General features: G+C 34.6%; 1 protein-coding gene across 4 annotated transcripts in view; it reads left to right on the top strand.

Annotated features, from left to right (window-relative positions):
• Positions 1-18,365, top strand: part of LOC125063222 (protein roadkill) — a 34,868-nt gene that overhangs the window by 2,517 nt on the left and 13,986 nt on the right. The window contains exons 1-2 of one of the 4 annotated variants that reach the window (XM_047669538.1): positions 10,066-10,287; positions 11,782-11,820. In XM_047669538.1, coding sequence (XP_047525494.1) covers positions 10,274-10,287; positions 11,782-11,820 — 53 coding nt within the window. In that variant the 5' untranslated portion in view covers positions 10,066-10,273. Of the gene's footprint in view, positions 1-6,193; positions 6,249-10,065; positions 10,288-11,781; positions 11,821-18,365 lie in introns of those variants that run through there. The other 3 variants (XM_047669540.1, XM_047669541.1, XM_047669539.1) reach the window with 3 other exon arrangements.

Below are 18,365 nucleotides of genomic sequence, written 5' to 3'. Positions count from 1 at the left end.
AACGAAAATATTTTTCTCGTTTCTAGGTCGTCCCCTCGTAACGTCCCTGTCCTTAATATACAGTTTCATCCAAAGTAATTTACCTACTTACGGCGTGTCGTTTGGAGTTAGTATAATTTTGACCTATATTTAAGTGGTAGAAAATTATAATATTTCAGTGACGTACCGTCTGCCCATTAAAAATATAAGGCATTTAGAGGGTGGATATTACCTCTTACTTAAAAGGCAAATCAACATAAATTTTAATTAATATGGCTTTTCACCGTTGTGACGAATTATGATAAAAATATTAATACCTTCCCATACGGTTTGTGACCCGACTTTATTTATATTTTATGAGTGTTATCATTACGTTATCGTTATTGTAATCACTGACACACTCGATCTAATTCGGCACGCAGATGGTACTATACAATATTAACCAATCGTCTAATACTGGCCTAGTATATTGTATTATTAATATTAATTGATAATTATTGCTCTTACTCCTGTTGAAATGGATAAAAAACAAACGAGGGAAACAATTTTATCAAGAAAAGTATTTATATAGTAAATTGTAATAATCTTATATGTAATAGAATACAAAAGCTAACATGTATTTAAAAATACAATAAATATATCTACTACGTTACGAGACACGGTTAAAATTTTGCTTCTTTTTGAAGCGTAAGCGAAACTCTTTTTGTTTAGACACTTTATCAATAAAGGTTAGGTCTATGCGCTACTTGGGATTGATTTGCTCCAGTTCAAACAATTTGTATTGGCGATGGCGATTAAAAAGAGTGGCGGAAAGTTTCTTGCCAGTTCTTCTTACCCGCTATATGCCCTTGACTTGCGAACTGGTAGTATAAGTATATATATATATATATGTATATATATAATAATTCATAAGTGTAATTGTTTACCTACATGAATCTATTAAGTTTAAGTTTACTTTGAAATACAAAATTATACTTATCTGAGAATAGAGGCAATGTTACACGGCGCGGAGAAATATTCCGGTAAGCTATTGATGTCTATACAGGTATGGGTGCAATATATATGTGATATACATTGCACCGATTGCCAATCATAAGTGCAGTAAGTGGACTGCAGTGTTTAGGGACGGGTCACTATCCCGTAGTTAATTCAACTTCGGCCATCGACCTCGCCTGGACGCATGCATTGTCGCATTAGTCGCGTGCTTCGAATGAAAGCTCCATATTTGATTATGCACTGTCATTAATAACGTCATTTCTGCTGTTCGCGGCTTTACTTAATATAAGTAACGATTAAATATGATCTTCAATGATCGAGACGATACGAAAGTAGTATATATTTGAATGAAAAAATTACGATTATACAAATTTCACTCTCTCACTCACTCTAACTTTACCATTTGAATCAGAGCTTTTAAATCGTATCGCTAAGTTCTCTGGTGTAAGTAGTCAAGGCACGTATTTAATTTTACTATCATTTTCTTAGATTAAGAAATGAATAGAGCCCTAAGAAATTACTCATCCAGTGTTTCATATTTTTTATTTTATTTGATATTTTTGTAGGTAGATATTCAAATTTTTGCAGTGTAGTAATGTAATTAATTTATGTATTAATAGTTTTATAAAGTGATAAGTTTTGAGCATTAAATACACTTTTGTAAATCATGACAATTCAAACTAATAATGAAATAATCTTGTTATGTTTTTGTAAGCCCTCAACAAGTTGACTGAATTTCGTTGAAAATTTAACATTAAAATTAATTAAGAATTTGGGTTGCCGATATGCGCAATGATTATTAAACAAATAGTTTATTCCATTAAACAAATACAAAATCTACAGGATATCGATTTGTGGTAGAGTTGTCGCACGACACAGGCGGGGCGTCAACCCTCACCATCAGGGCAATTGGTTAGTTGGGGTAATTTTCAAAATATGAACATTATCACTTGCACGTACGCTATAGTAAGTTTAATGTGATCGGATGTTTGTATGTGAAAGGCAAATGTTTTGATGTTTGAGGCATGGTGTAGAAGCTTGTAGGTCTTGTGCCTTAAACAATTCAGTAATAATTGTTCAAGACACAAATATGATCAAGGAAATAGACGCAACTCTAATAACGTATAATACCAGTCACCAGACAAACGTTTTTGAAGAAAACCCTATAATTATATATTTTGTTTACTTAAAGGAATATTTAAAGTAAAGTACGTTGCAAACTGTAATTTTATTTTACGCTCGCTATAGGTACGTATTGCAATATCAACAGGTGTCAATATAACAATATTTGATATGAACTTACATACTTTTTATAAAAATATCACCGCAGTTTTGCATCGTCTTCGATGAAAGTGCCGTAATTGATGGAACGAATAGTTTCTCTTGCGAAAACTGAAACGTCCAATAAGTAGCGCATATGGAATAGAGAGTGGATTGCACGAGAGCTCTTATCTAACAAAGTTAGTTACTATTATAGAAGGCGGGGACCGGGTCACGAATTTTACGTTTACGGGTACTCTCGACCCTACCGTTGTATGTGTGCCACAGATGTAGGTTAACATGAACCGCGCTCGATACGCTACCGCTCGCGCTGCCACCGATGTCGACCACCTAACCTAGATCAGGGTGCGGAGAGATCGCTTATGAAATCTGGCGCACACTGCATAAATGACATAGAATTTAATACCTTTATTCGGCTCATTTTATCATGTAACGTTTACATCGACTTTCGCGTACATAACCTTCGCACTTTCTCCCTATAATTTTGCTGTGAATGTAAAGTTGAATATTTTTGTGTTTGCCGATTCAAAGGGACGATAAGCGATTGAGCGCAATGGGTTATTGCAAAACTCAAACATTCTTATCGTCGAAAATTGGTCAAGTGCTATTTATAGTGGAGCGTAACACATAAACGTAATTTAAACCTTGAATACTTCCATGAAAGTAGGCGTGTTTCATTGTACGAACGCTTTTTAAATATCTAACACATCATTGGCTTAACGGAAACGATTATTCTTGAGTATAATCGGTTTTAACTTTGGTTATTAGACATGATTTTATTTTTGTATATCTACAAAATTCAAGAAATAGATAAGAATAGATAAGTGATTTATTAGTTACCACCAACCACTAGTTGTGTTCTTTAGTTAGTTATTAAGCTATATAATAAATTTATTTCCTATAACTAATTATGGACACTCATAAAAGATTTTTAAAACAACATTGAAGTTTGCAATATAACATATATTAAGCCGAAAATCATAACAATTATGTATATTACACGCATGCACTTTTTATTGTCACCTAAACTTACGTCCATGTTATCCTAAATGCTACGTCGTAATTGCCACGAAAATCTTTCAGTGAAAATCGCTGTTGACAGGCGTTGAAGAAAAATTTTAAAGAACCCGGCATAAGATAATACTTTCATTGTATTCTTATCTCAACTGAGATTTAGAAAAGAAACATAAGAGAGATTGGAATGCGTTGCTGACACTGTTCATCAACTGCTGGTAGCTCGATACGGCCAATTGTGCGAGCCGATTTCAAAACGAAAGTACCGCGCATCTAGGACGGTGAACGTATTTCTCGCTGTGATCTCTTGCAATTTACCAACATTTTAATGTGAAATATACCTACTCAATTATTAAGAATTGGTCGTCTAATGTGCTTTCTAAGTTTACCTTTAATGGGGTTTGCTGTGTGAGAATAAAACTGCAACAAACATCTGTACGATACTTTAGAAGTTTTAATAGTCATCATCGTTTTTATATATGTATTTACATCTTATGTATGGCTTAATTGTAAATAAAAATATTAGAAAACTATTATACAATTAAGTATTTGTTATAAAATTACCAGATTTTACATTATATCACCATACGCTTCACAAATAGGTCGCTCCCGCGGCGAAGAGAAAACTATTGAGCAAATATATTCTATAGTTTCAATTTGGGGTCCTCCAGGTTTATGAGTGAATGCTATTTTTTATAATAATAATACATAATTATATTTATAATAATAAACCTAATTTTGGCTTGTTATAGGTATTGAATAGACCAAAAAAATAGTTTACTGAAATATATCTATCTAAAGTATGCATATTTTTCGTATTTCTTTTGCATTTAATTCTTAGACAAGTACTTAAGAAATCAATGAGATTTTACATTGAAGAGGAAGGGATAATTGTTTTTTAGACGATACACGTGGGTATAATCTCAATTGTGTAAGTTGACCGTTTTCAGAAGAAGACAAAGATAGCGTTAGCGCCGTTCTACAGAATGGTTATTATATCACCAGAGATATCGTAACTTTTGCCCAGTACCACTAGAAAGCGCAACGGGCCATTCGCTTTTCTGATACTATTTATTGCCTAGGAAACTTCGATCGTCGCTTTTCAATTTAGTTCTGTTCAGCATAAAGTAACTTTCGCCACTCTAATTGCAATTTTGCTTTGGAAAGTTCGGTTTTATCATTTGCTGTTGCAGAGGCAGTTTAATACGACGTTCTATTGTCTTTTTAATGCAATAAACAAAATTATCAGAAAGCAATTTTTATCTGTGTACAAGATTTAAAGATAACTTTTATATTTATCTGAAAAATTTAATCTATATGTTATAAATGCTATATTGTAGAATGACACAATACATATTTATAAAAATTAGGTCCTCAACTATATACAACATTAGGAACCCATAAGCCTAACCTCGGATGTCATAGGCAACAGTCAGAAAATCTAAGTAAACTGAAGACTTAAACATTACTCAAGTAACAAATATGTTATCCGATAGGAACGTATATTGCTGTGGAATAATGAATCTTATCGTCGCGGATAAAAGAACAGATTAATATGTACAGGATGTTGCCGAACATTGTACATGTTCCATTCAACCATGAACTCCTTTGAGCGTCCCGCGTAGCTAAGACCTCAATTTTTTAACTCTTACTTATTGGTCAATCAATGTAACATTTGCATTGTGTTGTACCTACCTACTGACATTGTTTCATGTTCCGCACATTTTTGCTTCCAATATATTAACATTTATATATATGATTACAATATACACGTGTAAATTGTATTACGTAGATTTTTTATGGAAATTAATTATATGTAGAGAATATTAAATACATATAGTCTTGTTGAAACAGTGTTAATTAGACTTCGAGTATTAGAAGCGCAACAAAAGTTTTCTTCAGCACTTGTAAACTAACATCTTTTTAGCATGAAAGCAATGGGTTACGTTAGGTTTTAGTATATGCTTAAACTTATGCGCTGACCTCACAATATTAGGCAACTGTCCCTAAGATTCAGAGTTATTATTATTATTATTCAGAGAGATTAATAGACTTAGTGCTTAGTGTGTATGTATGTAGTATGTCAAATCCAATACCTTTTTGACATACGGGAGTCAAACTTTGCCCTAAGGCTAGAATCCCAATGTAACTGCATCTAAAAGTGGTTTGAAGATGAGACTAAGAATATAATAAAAGTAATAAGAAAAATTAAACCTTACTCAAATACGTAAACGTCATATTTTTTTACGTAGGAACTGTATTATATATTTATATATTAACTAGCAAACTCGGCGAACTCCGTTTCGCCACCAGATGGCTTCGTTTGGTGATCCCGCTTTTCTGTTGATTTTTCCTGAATTTTCTTTGCTATAATGGCTCACGGAGCCCGAGACCTTTCCAACGAATCCAAAACCGTGGAAATCGGTGCGTGCGTTCTGGAGTTATAGCGTCAGGAAGGAGAACCCGACTTATTTTTATATAGTAGATTAATATTACCTCCATTACCGCAAAAATATTTGATGTTGGAACTGTTTCCTAAATTAAAATGTACCGGATTTACGATTACTGATATTTAGGATATCACTAAGATATCCTTTGATTTAAATCCGATATCACTAAGTTTTCGAGGAGTTTTTGAATAAACGTAAATACACATTGAAATAGCTACACACTTGTTTGGAAGCCTGAATCATACTGAAATATTATGACTCCGACAGGTCATACTGACAAATTTGATTTTGAAGTCGGTTAAAAAGCTCAACATTATAGCATCCAGTAGACTTATTGGGATTCTGACAGCGATGACTTTTAATTTAAGGTGAATTAGAAATCTCAAATTAACCTCTTCATAATTAAAGCTTTCGTAGTATATAATAGTTATTAGTTCACTTATAAAACACTAATAAAATATTATTTATTTCAGGTACAATCATCTAGTCTTCGCGCTACGAAAGTGTAAGCCTATGTATTAACTAGACGTAAGTAATTGTTAAGTAACATTTAATCAGGCATGCCACTAGTTATCGAAAGCACAACGTTTCTAGTTGTGTAAGCTGTGAAGTAGACGTCATTGCTCAATTAGATGCATCTCGTTTATGTCGTGAGAGCCGTGTTTCCTAATGTTGAGCGCTTGCCGCAACTGTTTCCCAATAGAAAGTCTTCCCATACAGGAAGCATTGCATTGCACGTGCAGCCGCCCTCTCGTTGCACGGGAGGGGCAGCGGCCGATGCACTTTCATGTTAGTGACGTCACACGATACCTTCCGTCAGCGTCACGCCGTGCCCAGTAAGAGCTATTACGCAACTCACGCGCACCACTCGACTTTCCAATTTCAACAATGCTTTGTTTTGTGCTTTCAAATTTTGGTTTCAGTCTCCCGTTTATGATGCTTAGTGTTTCGCTGTGAGATTTGTTTTTTATGATGTAAAATACTGCATGGACAGCACGTGGTTGTATAGATCTTGTAAATGAAGTTGCTGATGTTTAGTTGGGGATTTCATTTTTTTTTTATTACTTAATTTACCACTGTTTTCTAAAGGCAGGCAGAGACCACAGTCCTCAACTTGCTACGGTCCTTACATAGGTACTTCGGCTAGAGAGTGAAGAGTGAGAATGACAAGAACCCTCTCTTATTATACTCACCATTCACGTGGTCGTTGAAGTTTTATAAAGGAAATGAAACAAAAGCAGAAATTTTTACTTTTACTGTTGTTGATACTTATTATTAAATTTAGATTTTTTGTTAGGCTTTTCATTTGTTTGCTCTCCACGTGACAGCTTTGACGTCGTTAGAGGGTTTCACCTATTGATAACAACTTTCTCACAACGGCACGAGGCTGAATCTCTATATTTAAAGGTTAAAAAGTCACTCAACACGTGAATAATGTTTAATAATAATTACAATAAGACTGAAAATTTCGTCTAAACCTTCTTAACTTATTCACCGCGATAAATTTATAGGTGACTATTCGATAAACCTTTTTTTTTGTGAAGATGTTACAAAGCATATTTTATTTATTTATTTATGAGCTATCATACACATATACACATTATAAAAAAATGATAACACTTATACAATATATAAAGAAAAAACAGATTACATTGTTAAGCAAAATATAACAGCTTTACTTGGTTTAAAATCTAAAATAATTTTTAACATGGATTTTATTTCAAAGTAATTCAGTTAGGATAATATAATAATTAATTGAATGCTTCTCAATGCATAAAAATCGATAATAATAATTGGTTCGGTCGTAATGCTCGTGGTCTCTTCCCAGTCCGCGGAACTGTAGTATTGGTATTACTGTAGTTTATACGTGATACAAACGTACAATTTACCGCAATAAGAACATATAGTATAGTTATAAAACTGTATGGACAATATATAAATATATTTTATGCAATAATCATAGCACAAGCGAACCCGACAGAAGTTGTTCTATAATCTTCTAATTATAAATCTAAACCATTCTCGGATCCACAAAACAACACAAAAAAATGTTGTGAACACACCAAAAGTTTAATTACAAACACGTTAAAGATTTTTATTATCAATCAACCAACAACAAGTATGTCATCACTAAATTCGAGAATGTGTCAACTGTCAATACTCGTGCCGATAATAGAGAATACAATGGCACTGATGTGGTACTGAATTGACAATTGACCTGTGATACCGAGTGCTATAGAAAGGAAAGGTCATCTAAAATAGTAAATGAGAAAGTTAATCGTGGAAAGTGCACTCGGCCGATGCTGGCACTTGATTTCAATCTTGTAAAAATGTTTTCACTTAGCTGTCAAAATTATGTTATTCTTGCCACGCCGCTGAAAATTGCTTGTTGCTATTAAATTTTTATCATGTCATTTGAATTATCTTCTATCTATAACACTCTAAGCTAAAGCGAGCTTTCATAGAGCCTCATATACGCATCTTTTTAATTTATTTATCTATTCTTAAATGCAAGGTGTGTGATTTATAGTGATTTGTTTTATGTCGATTTGAGATATGCCAGTTCAGTTTCCACGAGATGTTTTCTTCGTGTTCCAAGTGATAATTGCGCAAATAAAAATCTGTTCCTGTGCAGTCGAGAATCGCGCGCTTAAGAGTCTTATATTGCTCTACCTCTTGGTTCCAACACAAGGATTTTGTAGCCTGTGTAGACCCCGAAGATAATGTATGACTTAGTTTCTGCACTTAGACGCCCATTTGGTCCGTTGTGCGTTAAGTCCTGGCTAATTAAGAAAGTCTAGCTCCTTCCGGAACATCAGAAGTTTCCTGGGCCCTTCACAGTCTCCTCGGAGCGACCTCACTGCTCCGAGGATTTCTGTTTGGGTAATCAGTCACCCAAACAGAAATCAACCTCAGCGCTGAACCCCGTATATAAATTATTAAATATATACGTTCAAATTTAGTTAGCAAACGAAACAGTGTATAACCACAAATTAATACATTTATTTATATGTTATCTACCTAAGTCCTAAATAGGATTCTTTAGTGACGTCACACAACCACATAGAATTGCGTGGAATTTACGTGACGTGCATAACTACGCATATAAATAATTTTAAAACCTGACTATCTTGGTGATTCTTATATCACTCATCATTCTGGCTCTGCGACCCATAGAGTGTCTTGGCCTCCGAAACGAGGAACTTCCAGCGCTCCGAGTGCTCTTGTGCCACCTCCCGCCATCCGTTTCCTTAAGGGCCATGATGCCCCAGCCAATGCAGGCCTTGCTATTTCGACGTTTTTAGTACATATCAACATGGCACATTTTGCTATGCTACCCCAGAGAATGTTCAGGTTTCCGGAATAAAAACTTTTATTAGGTTTTTCTGTGAATTTTATTCTATATAACCCTCGGGAGTTCAAGTCATAAGTTTTAATATAAAAATAAAAAACGGGGTTGATTGTAGAGGGGTGAAAATTAAGGGTTGTAAGTCATATCACATAATAAAGAAATAAATTAAATAAATTTTATCCAAAAAATAAAAAATAGACACTTATCACTTAGGGGTTTGAAAGATAAATAGTAGCCGATTCTCAGACCTACTGAATATGGATATAAAATTTAGTAAAAATTGGTCAAGCCGTTTCGTAGTATGGTAACTAACATTGGGACACGAGAATTTTATATATAAGATGTTTGATAAATGTAAGGCGCGATCTTTTTGTATATATGTATACGAACATATGTAAGTAATACTTTTGACTAGGTCATCCAGTTTTGAAATAACCCTATTATTTTGCCATAGTAACGGCTTTTTTGACATAATATAGAAATGTTTTTGCCAACGTTTGTTTTGCATCGAAACATAAATGATACTTTTCTATTAAATTATGTATTATATCTTATCGACGATACAGAAGTAAAAAAATTACAGGTAGAACACCTGCTTTGTTTGCCTTCAAAGGATGACAGCATCAATTCTATAATAAATTCATATTGAGACATTAACAATATATACAAAACTTCCATTTATATTATTATTTCGATGTATACACGTCCTATACTCGATTAATCCGAAAAGCAAATTTTGTATAATTAAAAGCACTCAGAAATTATGTTCCTAGAATGATAACTAATATAGTTACATATTAATAGTGTCAAATACATAATTAACAAAACGTAAATGTACAAAGACATGAGTCAAGCTTTCACCGAAAGAAACAGAGAAAGGGTCCGTAGTGCGCAGCTGTTCCTGTGGGCGCCCGCCCTCACTGGCCTGATAGAACTATACAGCGTGTTCAAGTTGATCGCTCTACTCGACGCCGTTTATGCATAACCCGCTACGGCCAGTCGCCCGTCACTCGTGGAGTGCGCATAACGTCTGTCAGGCCACGCCGCGCGACGGGAAAACCATGTGGTGAAGTGAAACTGTCAAACGTGATACGCACTCGCACACAAGTTATTTCTATTCAGTGACTGTACTTTAATTTCACCCTAGTGTTTTAGTGTTATTGAAGTGACATTTTGGAAAATTGGATTATACGAACGTATAATGGCCTTAGCTAGGTGAGCTATTTTGGTTGTTGAAGTCAACGCGGAACTAGTTTAATTTGCTCATCGAAGGATTTTTCCTTCATTATTCTTTTTATATTTATTTCAATAAAATATAATATTTATTATACTTTGTGGTATTATCTTTAATTATCTACCATTTTTGTTTCATTAAATCGTTTTTATATGTATTTAAAGTAATATGTATATGGTATATATTTTTTTTATTATAAAGAGCGAAAGTTACTAAGCACCGTGCAGCGCTCGCGTTTTAACTTTCTTTGTTGTGTAAGCTGAACGTTTAACCGCTGACAGCAGGTAGAGGGAGCAACATAGAAATCGAATCACTTTTACAACAATTATTTTTCATTCAAAGTTTCATTTCTACTTTCAATGTATGCGTAGGTATGTAACATTTTTTCAGTTATGTATTGGTTTAAATCCCCTAAACTTCCCCTCGGTATTTGTTAATGCGATGGCAATGTTTCTCTTCATCCTCACCCTTGTTGGCAAGAGTTACCCCAAACTAGACCCCACTGTCGCTCGTTCGTGCGTTACTTTTTCCCAAACAAACGTTATTTTTACGTAGATATCATTTTATAATTTTAAATTACATAAAATGATCCATTTAAATCAAATTATAGTAATGAGATCATTACGCGAGGGTTTATATATTCCTTCAAAGTTCCATTTATCGATACTAACCGTATATTTAATCATTAGGTAGGTTTTTACTTGGATATATTCGAAATCGCGCAGGTAGAGCAGCCCAGGTCAAAATTGTTCCCGAGCGAGCTTTGAAAGCTTTTGCTTCTTTTTTGCTTCACATTTCATGTTTCTAAACCTTGATGCGTTGTAAAATCTGTAATTTGATTTTATTGTGCTGCTTTAGACTTAAATGCCTTGGTTTTGAATTGAAACTATGTCAAGTGGAAAGAATTGGCATTGAGATTTCATTAGAAGTATACAAAAATAATTAATTGAGTGCATACATATTTTCATTCCTCTATGAATTGAATGGGTTTATGAGGTTCTTAAAATTATCATTGGAAATATAATACGAATACGAATAGTTGAAGTATTTAAATGTATTAACACAATGTTACAATCGTTTTCATTACATTAATCCGGATGACGGCGGCAGGTAGTCGATTTGTATGTTTTCAATGAATAAAGGTCCCTCCCTTGTCCTTTGCGCCGTTCACGATTGTTGAATTATAGCTATACTTGTTGCGGTGGACATAAGATAAGAATTTGCGGGGATGCGTTTGTGCGGATTGAGGTCGTTGTCCCTTTGACTCGAACGACGTCTCAAAAACGAAGGCAATTTCGTCTGGATTCGAATGGAAGGGCTTATAATAACCCCGATTTATGCGAATTATATTTCTGTTTTTTTCTTTATTCTATATATGTATATGTATATGTATTGATCACTATAAATTGATGTATTTGTATAATATAATAGTGTGAAATTATTTCAAACAACTACATACTAAAATACTGTTCAAGGTACCTTATCCACAAAGAAAAAGTTGCCATGCCAAGAACGTAAGTAGTCACCCAAATTTTACTCTAATTGAAATGTAGAAAACGGACCACCTCTCTATTTTGATTGTGATCGGATAAGTTGGGCGAGGTTATTTCGCAATAGTGTATCAATTTAGCAACCGAGGGCCCAGGCGCGCTCACAAAGCGAAAGATTGCGGCTGAGCCCGCACTGCTCCTGTTTCACTGCGCGGGCGCAAGGCGGAATGCGATAACTGAACTGGGTTGCGGCCCGACGCTAGTGGCGAAACCGTATTTTAGTTTCAATAATACTTATCTGACTAATGCTACGAAAAGCTTAGTAATCGGCCTATAAGATGATAAAACGTGTTCCGAAACCTACATAGAAAATACCTAAAAAGGTACACTTTCAACGCATTAGGTTAAATATAGGAAGTATATGTGTTCATAAAAATAACTAAGAATATCATTTATCATACATTTTACTTGTGTTTATATAACTATGTAGTTATCATTAAATTTTGTATATGTACTGAACAAGGTCGAGGTTCTTTTATGATTGCTATCTGTAATTCAGGGCTTTGCCGGCAATTTTAAAATTATAAGCTATTATTTTGCATAGGCTCTCCTTTTGTTCAAACATATTTACTACTTTATTCCTATTTCTGTTTTTTTACTCTGGCAACTTAAAGTTAACGGTCTTATTAAAGAAACGGTTTTGAATAATACAAATCTAAAAAAAAATATTTTGAAGAAGTCTTTGGTGAAATAAAAACAAAGCCTCAATTCTTGTACCTTTCCAAAAATAATACAAGAACAGATTGTTTTGTGACAAAGTCTGCAAAGTTCAACATTCACGTGTTGCCAGTAAAAGGTTGGCCCCGTAAAGTTATAACGATACCGGGTCACGTTACGTTCTCTCGGATTTTGAATGTTTTGAATGCTCTCATTGTGAAATTCAAAACATTTTACGCTTATAAAATACTAACTTGATCTTTGTACAGCGATGACAGCTGATGTTTGCGATATTGCGAGTATTACATGGATAATAAATATTTTCTTAAAACAGATAACACTATTCTTACTATTTTTCAATGGTCTAATAATATATAGTACCAAGTATTAATATACTATATAGCTAGAAATTAGAACGTAATTATTGTAAACACAATATGGTGCGCGGATTAATCGATGGCGTGTACCGACTCAAATTTGGAGGCCTCCGCGCGTTTCACTGATGTGTTGGGATCTGTGTCAGGGTCCTCCCCTGCTGTCCCTACACCCTACGCTCCCCACAGAACACCCTAAGCCAGCCCCTGCTTCAATTGACCCGTAAAACTCGAGCGTTTGTGTTTCAGCTCCTGAGTCTTATTAAATGATCGAGGTCACCGCTCATCGCTTTCTTACTGCGGGCCGAAGCACACTAAAATTTGGTGAAAGCTTTTAGAGTTGAAAACATTTGTTAGACTCAATATCATTTTGTTGTAAGTAACTTCCGTTTTGTGATCGCATAATCATGTTGAGCAAACTATACTATTATATTAATGATTTGCTTTATAAATTTAACAATATTTTTTTATTAACTTATGTAAAGATGATACTTCAGGGTTATAATAGATTAAATAATACGGAAACGGTTAGGATATTTTGTTAAACTATTATGTAACTTGACTTAGTCCAGTGCCTGCTCTCGACCTTTTATCTGTATGGCACCTTCACGACAGTAGAAGGCATTGTCGATCCACGCCAATAGGAAGCGACACGGTCGCAGATTGCTATTGGGCTTAAGGCCACTTTCAATGCACCATCTTTTACCTTGTGCCCCTTATCGTACAAATTGACCCCAAACTGACGACACTTGTAATTATCGAAATCGTCTTCATAACTTTTATTTTTTTATTTATTCTGAAAACGTTTTCAACGTCTATAAAACTTCATTTTATGTTTTTTTTTTTCACGTTTATAACTCGGTATTAATAGACCTATACGAAATCCACCTTCATTATACCAATTTTTTTCAAACGCTGCGCTAGAAATGTAGGTCAAACGCGTTACGATGTCAAATTTGACCCCGTTTCTACCTATGAACAAACTTGGCAATTGTATCATCAGATAATATTTTTTATATCTACTGATGACTATACTTTTCGTGTCATAAGTCCAGATTTCAGTGAAGCTAAGCTAGATAATTCGAATATAATGAATGTATTGTGAAGATGTACTAAAGAAGTGGAACAGGGACGTAAAATTCAAGGTCTAGGACGTAGCTGAACTAATATCAATACATTACACATAAACTAAAATATTGCGTTTAACCTTGCCAGATTATAGAAAAACGCTTTGAATATTAATTTTAAATTTTGTGAACATCAAATATTGTCTTTCGTAACATTTACTTGCTCACTGCCATGACATTAGGCCCTACTGTTTAAAACCGTGTTAGTGAATGGATGACGATGGACTAGTTTTAGCCTCGCGCACAAGGAGACTCATTTTTGGGAACAAGCAATTCGCTAATACCAACAAAGTAATAATCATATAATGTTTATTGATACTGACTTCAAGGAAATCAAGCTATAAACATTCACAACACGGAAGTGATATAATGTCAGATGCTGATACAGTAGTTTCAAAGAGTGGATAACTAAATACGAAATCGACCGTTGATCAGCGAATGATTTATAAAGATTTATATGGCGTGTTCAAGATTATCGAAGTGTACGTCCTCTTTGCCGTATGCGCGGCCTCAACCGAGTTTTGTAGATGCTTTCTCGATCGGCAAACCGGGTCGCGTTCTCGATGCCGCTGCTGTCGAGCTGACTACCTGTACCAGCAGTACGCTGTCTTGACACGACTCACACATTTACGTTGTGTTCGTGCACACCCACACAATTACCTGTGATGTGTCAGGGCTAGTAAATATTTTAATATCTGAGCCACAACTCAATAAGTGCGTGGCCTTTTAACATATTTTACTTGGCCATTGTTCACAAAGTGCTGAATGTTAACTACTTGTATTAAATGTTAATTACGCTAGTTGCTATATATTTACAAATAGTTCGCACGTTTTATTGTTATATGTGTGATTATATATTCCAAATTATAATTGCATTTTGTAGTACCGATAATAATATATTGTGGCCATGGTTAACAAATTGATAATAGTCGTTATACAGCCAGCGACACTGATGACGACCCTCATAAACCTACCAGGAAGTAGGGTCACACTATTTGTACTGGCAGAAGTCAAGGTTTTGCCAATCGTTTACTAATCGTATTCATAGGTTAATAATACTTGAGGTCGAATTTATTTGGACGATTTAGTACTAAATTACAGTATCCTATACAGTTCCTTGTGTATGTTTTTTTCTGTGGGCATTTAAGTTGTCTTGTGTGTATTCATAGTGAAACAATGTAGAGCGCAGTTGTTATAGGGCGGAGGTGGCATACTTTTGAGTAAGCGCTGTAAATCAGGCCGTTCTAGTTAGATTTTTTTTTGGTTTAAGATTAAGTGGTGTTTCCCATGTTTGATGTTGAATAGTGTCGGTTCTCGCCCGCCCACATATTGCGCGTGCGGCCTGCAAGTCGCTGTTGTAGGATGTTGCATAACTGTCTACATACTAAAACATTTAATATATTTAAAATTTATTTGGTAAATATTTTCCCAATTTTACTACTTTCAATATACGATTTGAATTTAATCGTGTTTTCATAAAAAAACGTGTGTGTACTTACTTATGTACACGCGTATACTTCTTTGGCGTAACAAGATAAAATGGCCTTATTCTATGTTTGTAGAAAAAACGACACTAACAATAGAACAAATTTACTCTCATCATTTTTCCCTAACGCGCCAAAAGAAGTATAACTTCAAAAAAACTAAAATGTTGACTATAGCTAACTTCGGGGTGTCGGTTTTTTGTGATGGTATGCGCGCGTGTCTCAAAAATTTACTCATCATTTTTCCCTAACGTGCCAAAAGAAGTATAACTTCAAAAATCGTGGAATCGAAAAGTAAAAACGGACGGGCTGGATTGGTTTGTGAATGTCCTCGGCCTCGGTACGTTCGCTTCCGTCTTGGAGCTTTATCCTCGCTTAACAGTCTCAGTCTTTTTGCTATGGAGCCAGGCCTTCTACTTAATTCGCGGCCGTCAATATGAAGGAACTTTTATTGAATAAGAAAAAGTCTTAAATTCTTTTAAAAACTTCGTACTAGTGACGTTTTTTAGTATTAGAACATATATGCTTTCGCTAAACGCCATAAAACTGTGGGTAGGCGTGCGTGCGCCAACGTCATCACTATAAGACGAAGGTCGTGACGTAATACGTTCACAGGCAATTATTAATAAGTCTCTAGATCCGTTGTTCCACTATACATTACGAGGCCGAACAATCTAATAAATATTCAAGTATGTGCCATTTTGTCAAATCACTGATTTTAATAATTGTGTAATTTTTTTGGGTATTTAAAGATCGAACAATATGTATGTAACACGAAATCCTTAAAATACATTTTGCATAAATTGTCTAGGTACCTTAATGATTTCCAAATCGTTCCCCACAGTATCAAAGTTGCACGTTGCAATCCATGTGTTTTTATTAAGAATCACATGAGAATTACATTTCGTAAAGCATAGACAATGCTGTTTCGAGATAAAGCATTAAATGTATCACATATTGAAATATTAATAATTTTGTTTACATTTACTGACACGTTTGGAGATTAAACTACATGATATAGCATTAAATAAACATGGCACGGCACGTAGTACGTTGTTTAGCACTAAATCGTTATGTTTTTAGATGACCTTTCTTGAATTTTTTTCTATAGATACGTAAATGTTTCACCAAAGAAATTTATAAATTTAGTAAATTAGATTTTTGCTACTGTATGACTTTTTCAGATAATTGTGTAACTATCAGTTCAATTACGTGCAAAAAATAATGTCAGCGTATAAGTGTATATAGAACAATGCGATATATGTGGACGTGTCATATAAACATGATCTTATTGTGTATATTATGTATGTTGTATGGACACGCGTCGCGGTCACCTTGCGCGTCCTCGCACATCTCGGACGAATAGAGGTGCTAGTTTGCTTCTTAGTTCCGCGTTTGACTATAGTTTTACCTTCACAAATAATTTAATAACTATTTATTATCAATTTTCGATTTTTTATCTATATTTTGTAATAGGAAAGTCTAGAAACCTTCAGCCCTAACCCGAGTCTTTATCTAATCCGTCTGCCATATTGTAAATGTTGATTTAATATTTTCTAATACTCTTAGAAATAAAACACTACACAACATGTTAGCTAGATTTTATGATTACTATGCCAGTTTCTATGTAAATCACGAGCAGTTAAAAATTTTGGTATCTTAATACCGAATAGCCTTGTGCGTTTTTTTCTTTATTAGACAAACGCTGGCTATATCATACGGAAACTCGTACACAAGGAGATCTATTAAGACTTCACAAGAATCGCAAGGTTATTTGCACTGTAAATAAACCAGCTTACTCATTATTACATAATCGATTATAAACAACTGCTTATTTAACCGTTACAGATATACGTTAGAACCATTATTTATGGCCCCAATAGAAAAGGTTCTAGGGACTACTTTATATGTAGGGTATGGCAGTTTGTATCGCACATCGAGTTTTGAAGAGTAATCTAATTAATAATTCTCTGACTGTGTAAACGAATAGGTTTGACATTGAGGAGTTATTGTTACAAATTGCCATGGATTGCGTCGGACGACCACGACAGCCTTGAGCACCTCATGTGTTTGGTTAATCTACACGTCACGCCCAACAATTACATATACCTATAATTGTATTGTACAGCTATTAGGATGTTCTGACCACCAAGCGTTGGTTGTATATTTTTTATAATACAGAATAATGTATAAAATACATATTGTGCCTCAAAAATATCAGGTATTCTACAGATTGAGACAACTTTAACAAAAGGCTGGCCTCGTGAATCGCAACTTTAATATTTTATCAGACCTGAATATTGCTAGCTTTGAGCTGAATATAAGAAAGCCTTCTACAATTATTTTTATTTTTCTAAGTGTATTACAAAAGTATAAATCCAATAATAACTATCACTAATGAACTGACGAACCCATACATTTGCGTCTTTATTGCCCAAATACTTGTTGAATGCGAATGTTTTAAAACTAATTTATTGCTTTGTATTATTTCAATGTGACAAAGTTAATATGTCCTCTCTGTGATGGGTGCAATAAAACTGCACGATATCGCGTCTTGTGTAAACAAACCGTCCTTCAAAGTAACCCAGTCGAGGACCCTATTGTCAGGTCGTCCTCAGGGCGTCTGAGTCATAGCACGCAGTCGTCGTTAAGAGGGCATTGCTCACTTAGTTACTCCCCCCTGTTTCACCGGCTGCAATTCAACATACCTTTAAAACAATATCATATCTTGAAGCCTTATTGTTCAACACCCTACTTTTATCATCATTGTCTAGCTAATCAGTGTCCATTTAATTTTGTATTGTTTCCCGCTTATGGTTGTAAGTTTTTAGGTTTCGCAGTGTCAGTTTAGAACACGTGTTGCATGG

This window comes from Pieris napi, chromosome 3 (assembly GCF_905475465.1).
Source record: "Pieris napi chromosome 3, ilPieNapi1.2, whole genome shotgun sequence".
Taxonomy (NCBI): Eukaryota; Metazoa; Arthropoda; class Insecta; order Lepidoptera; family Pieridae; genus Pieris; species Pieris napi.
Note: the sequence above shows the minus strand (reverse complement) of the source record. Positions and strands in the feature narration are given on the sequence as shown.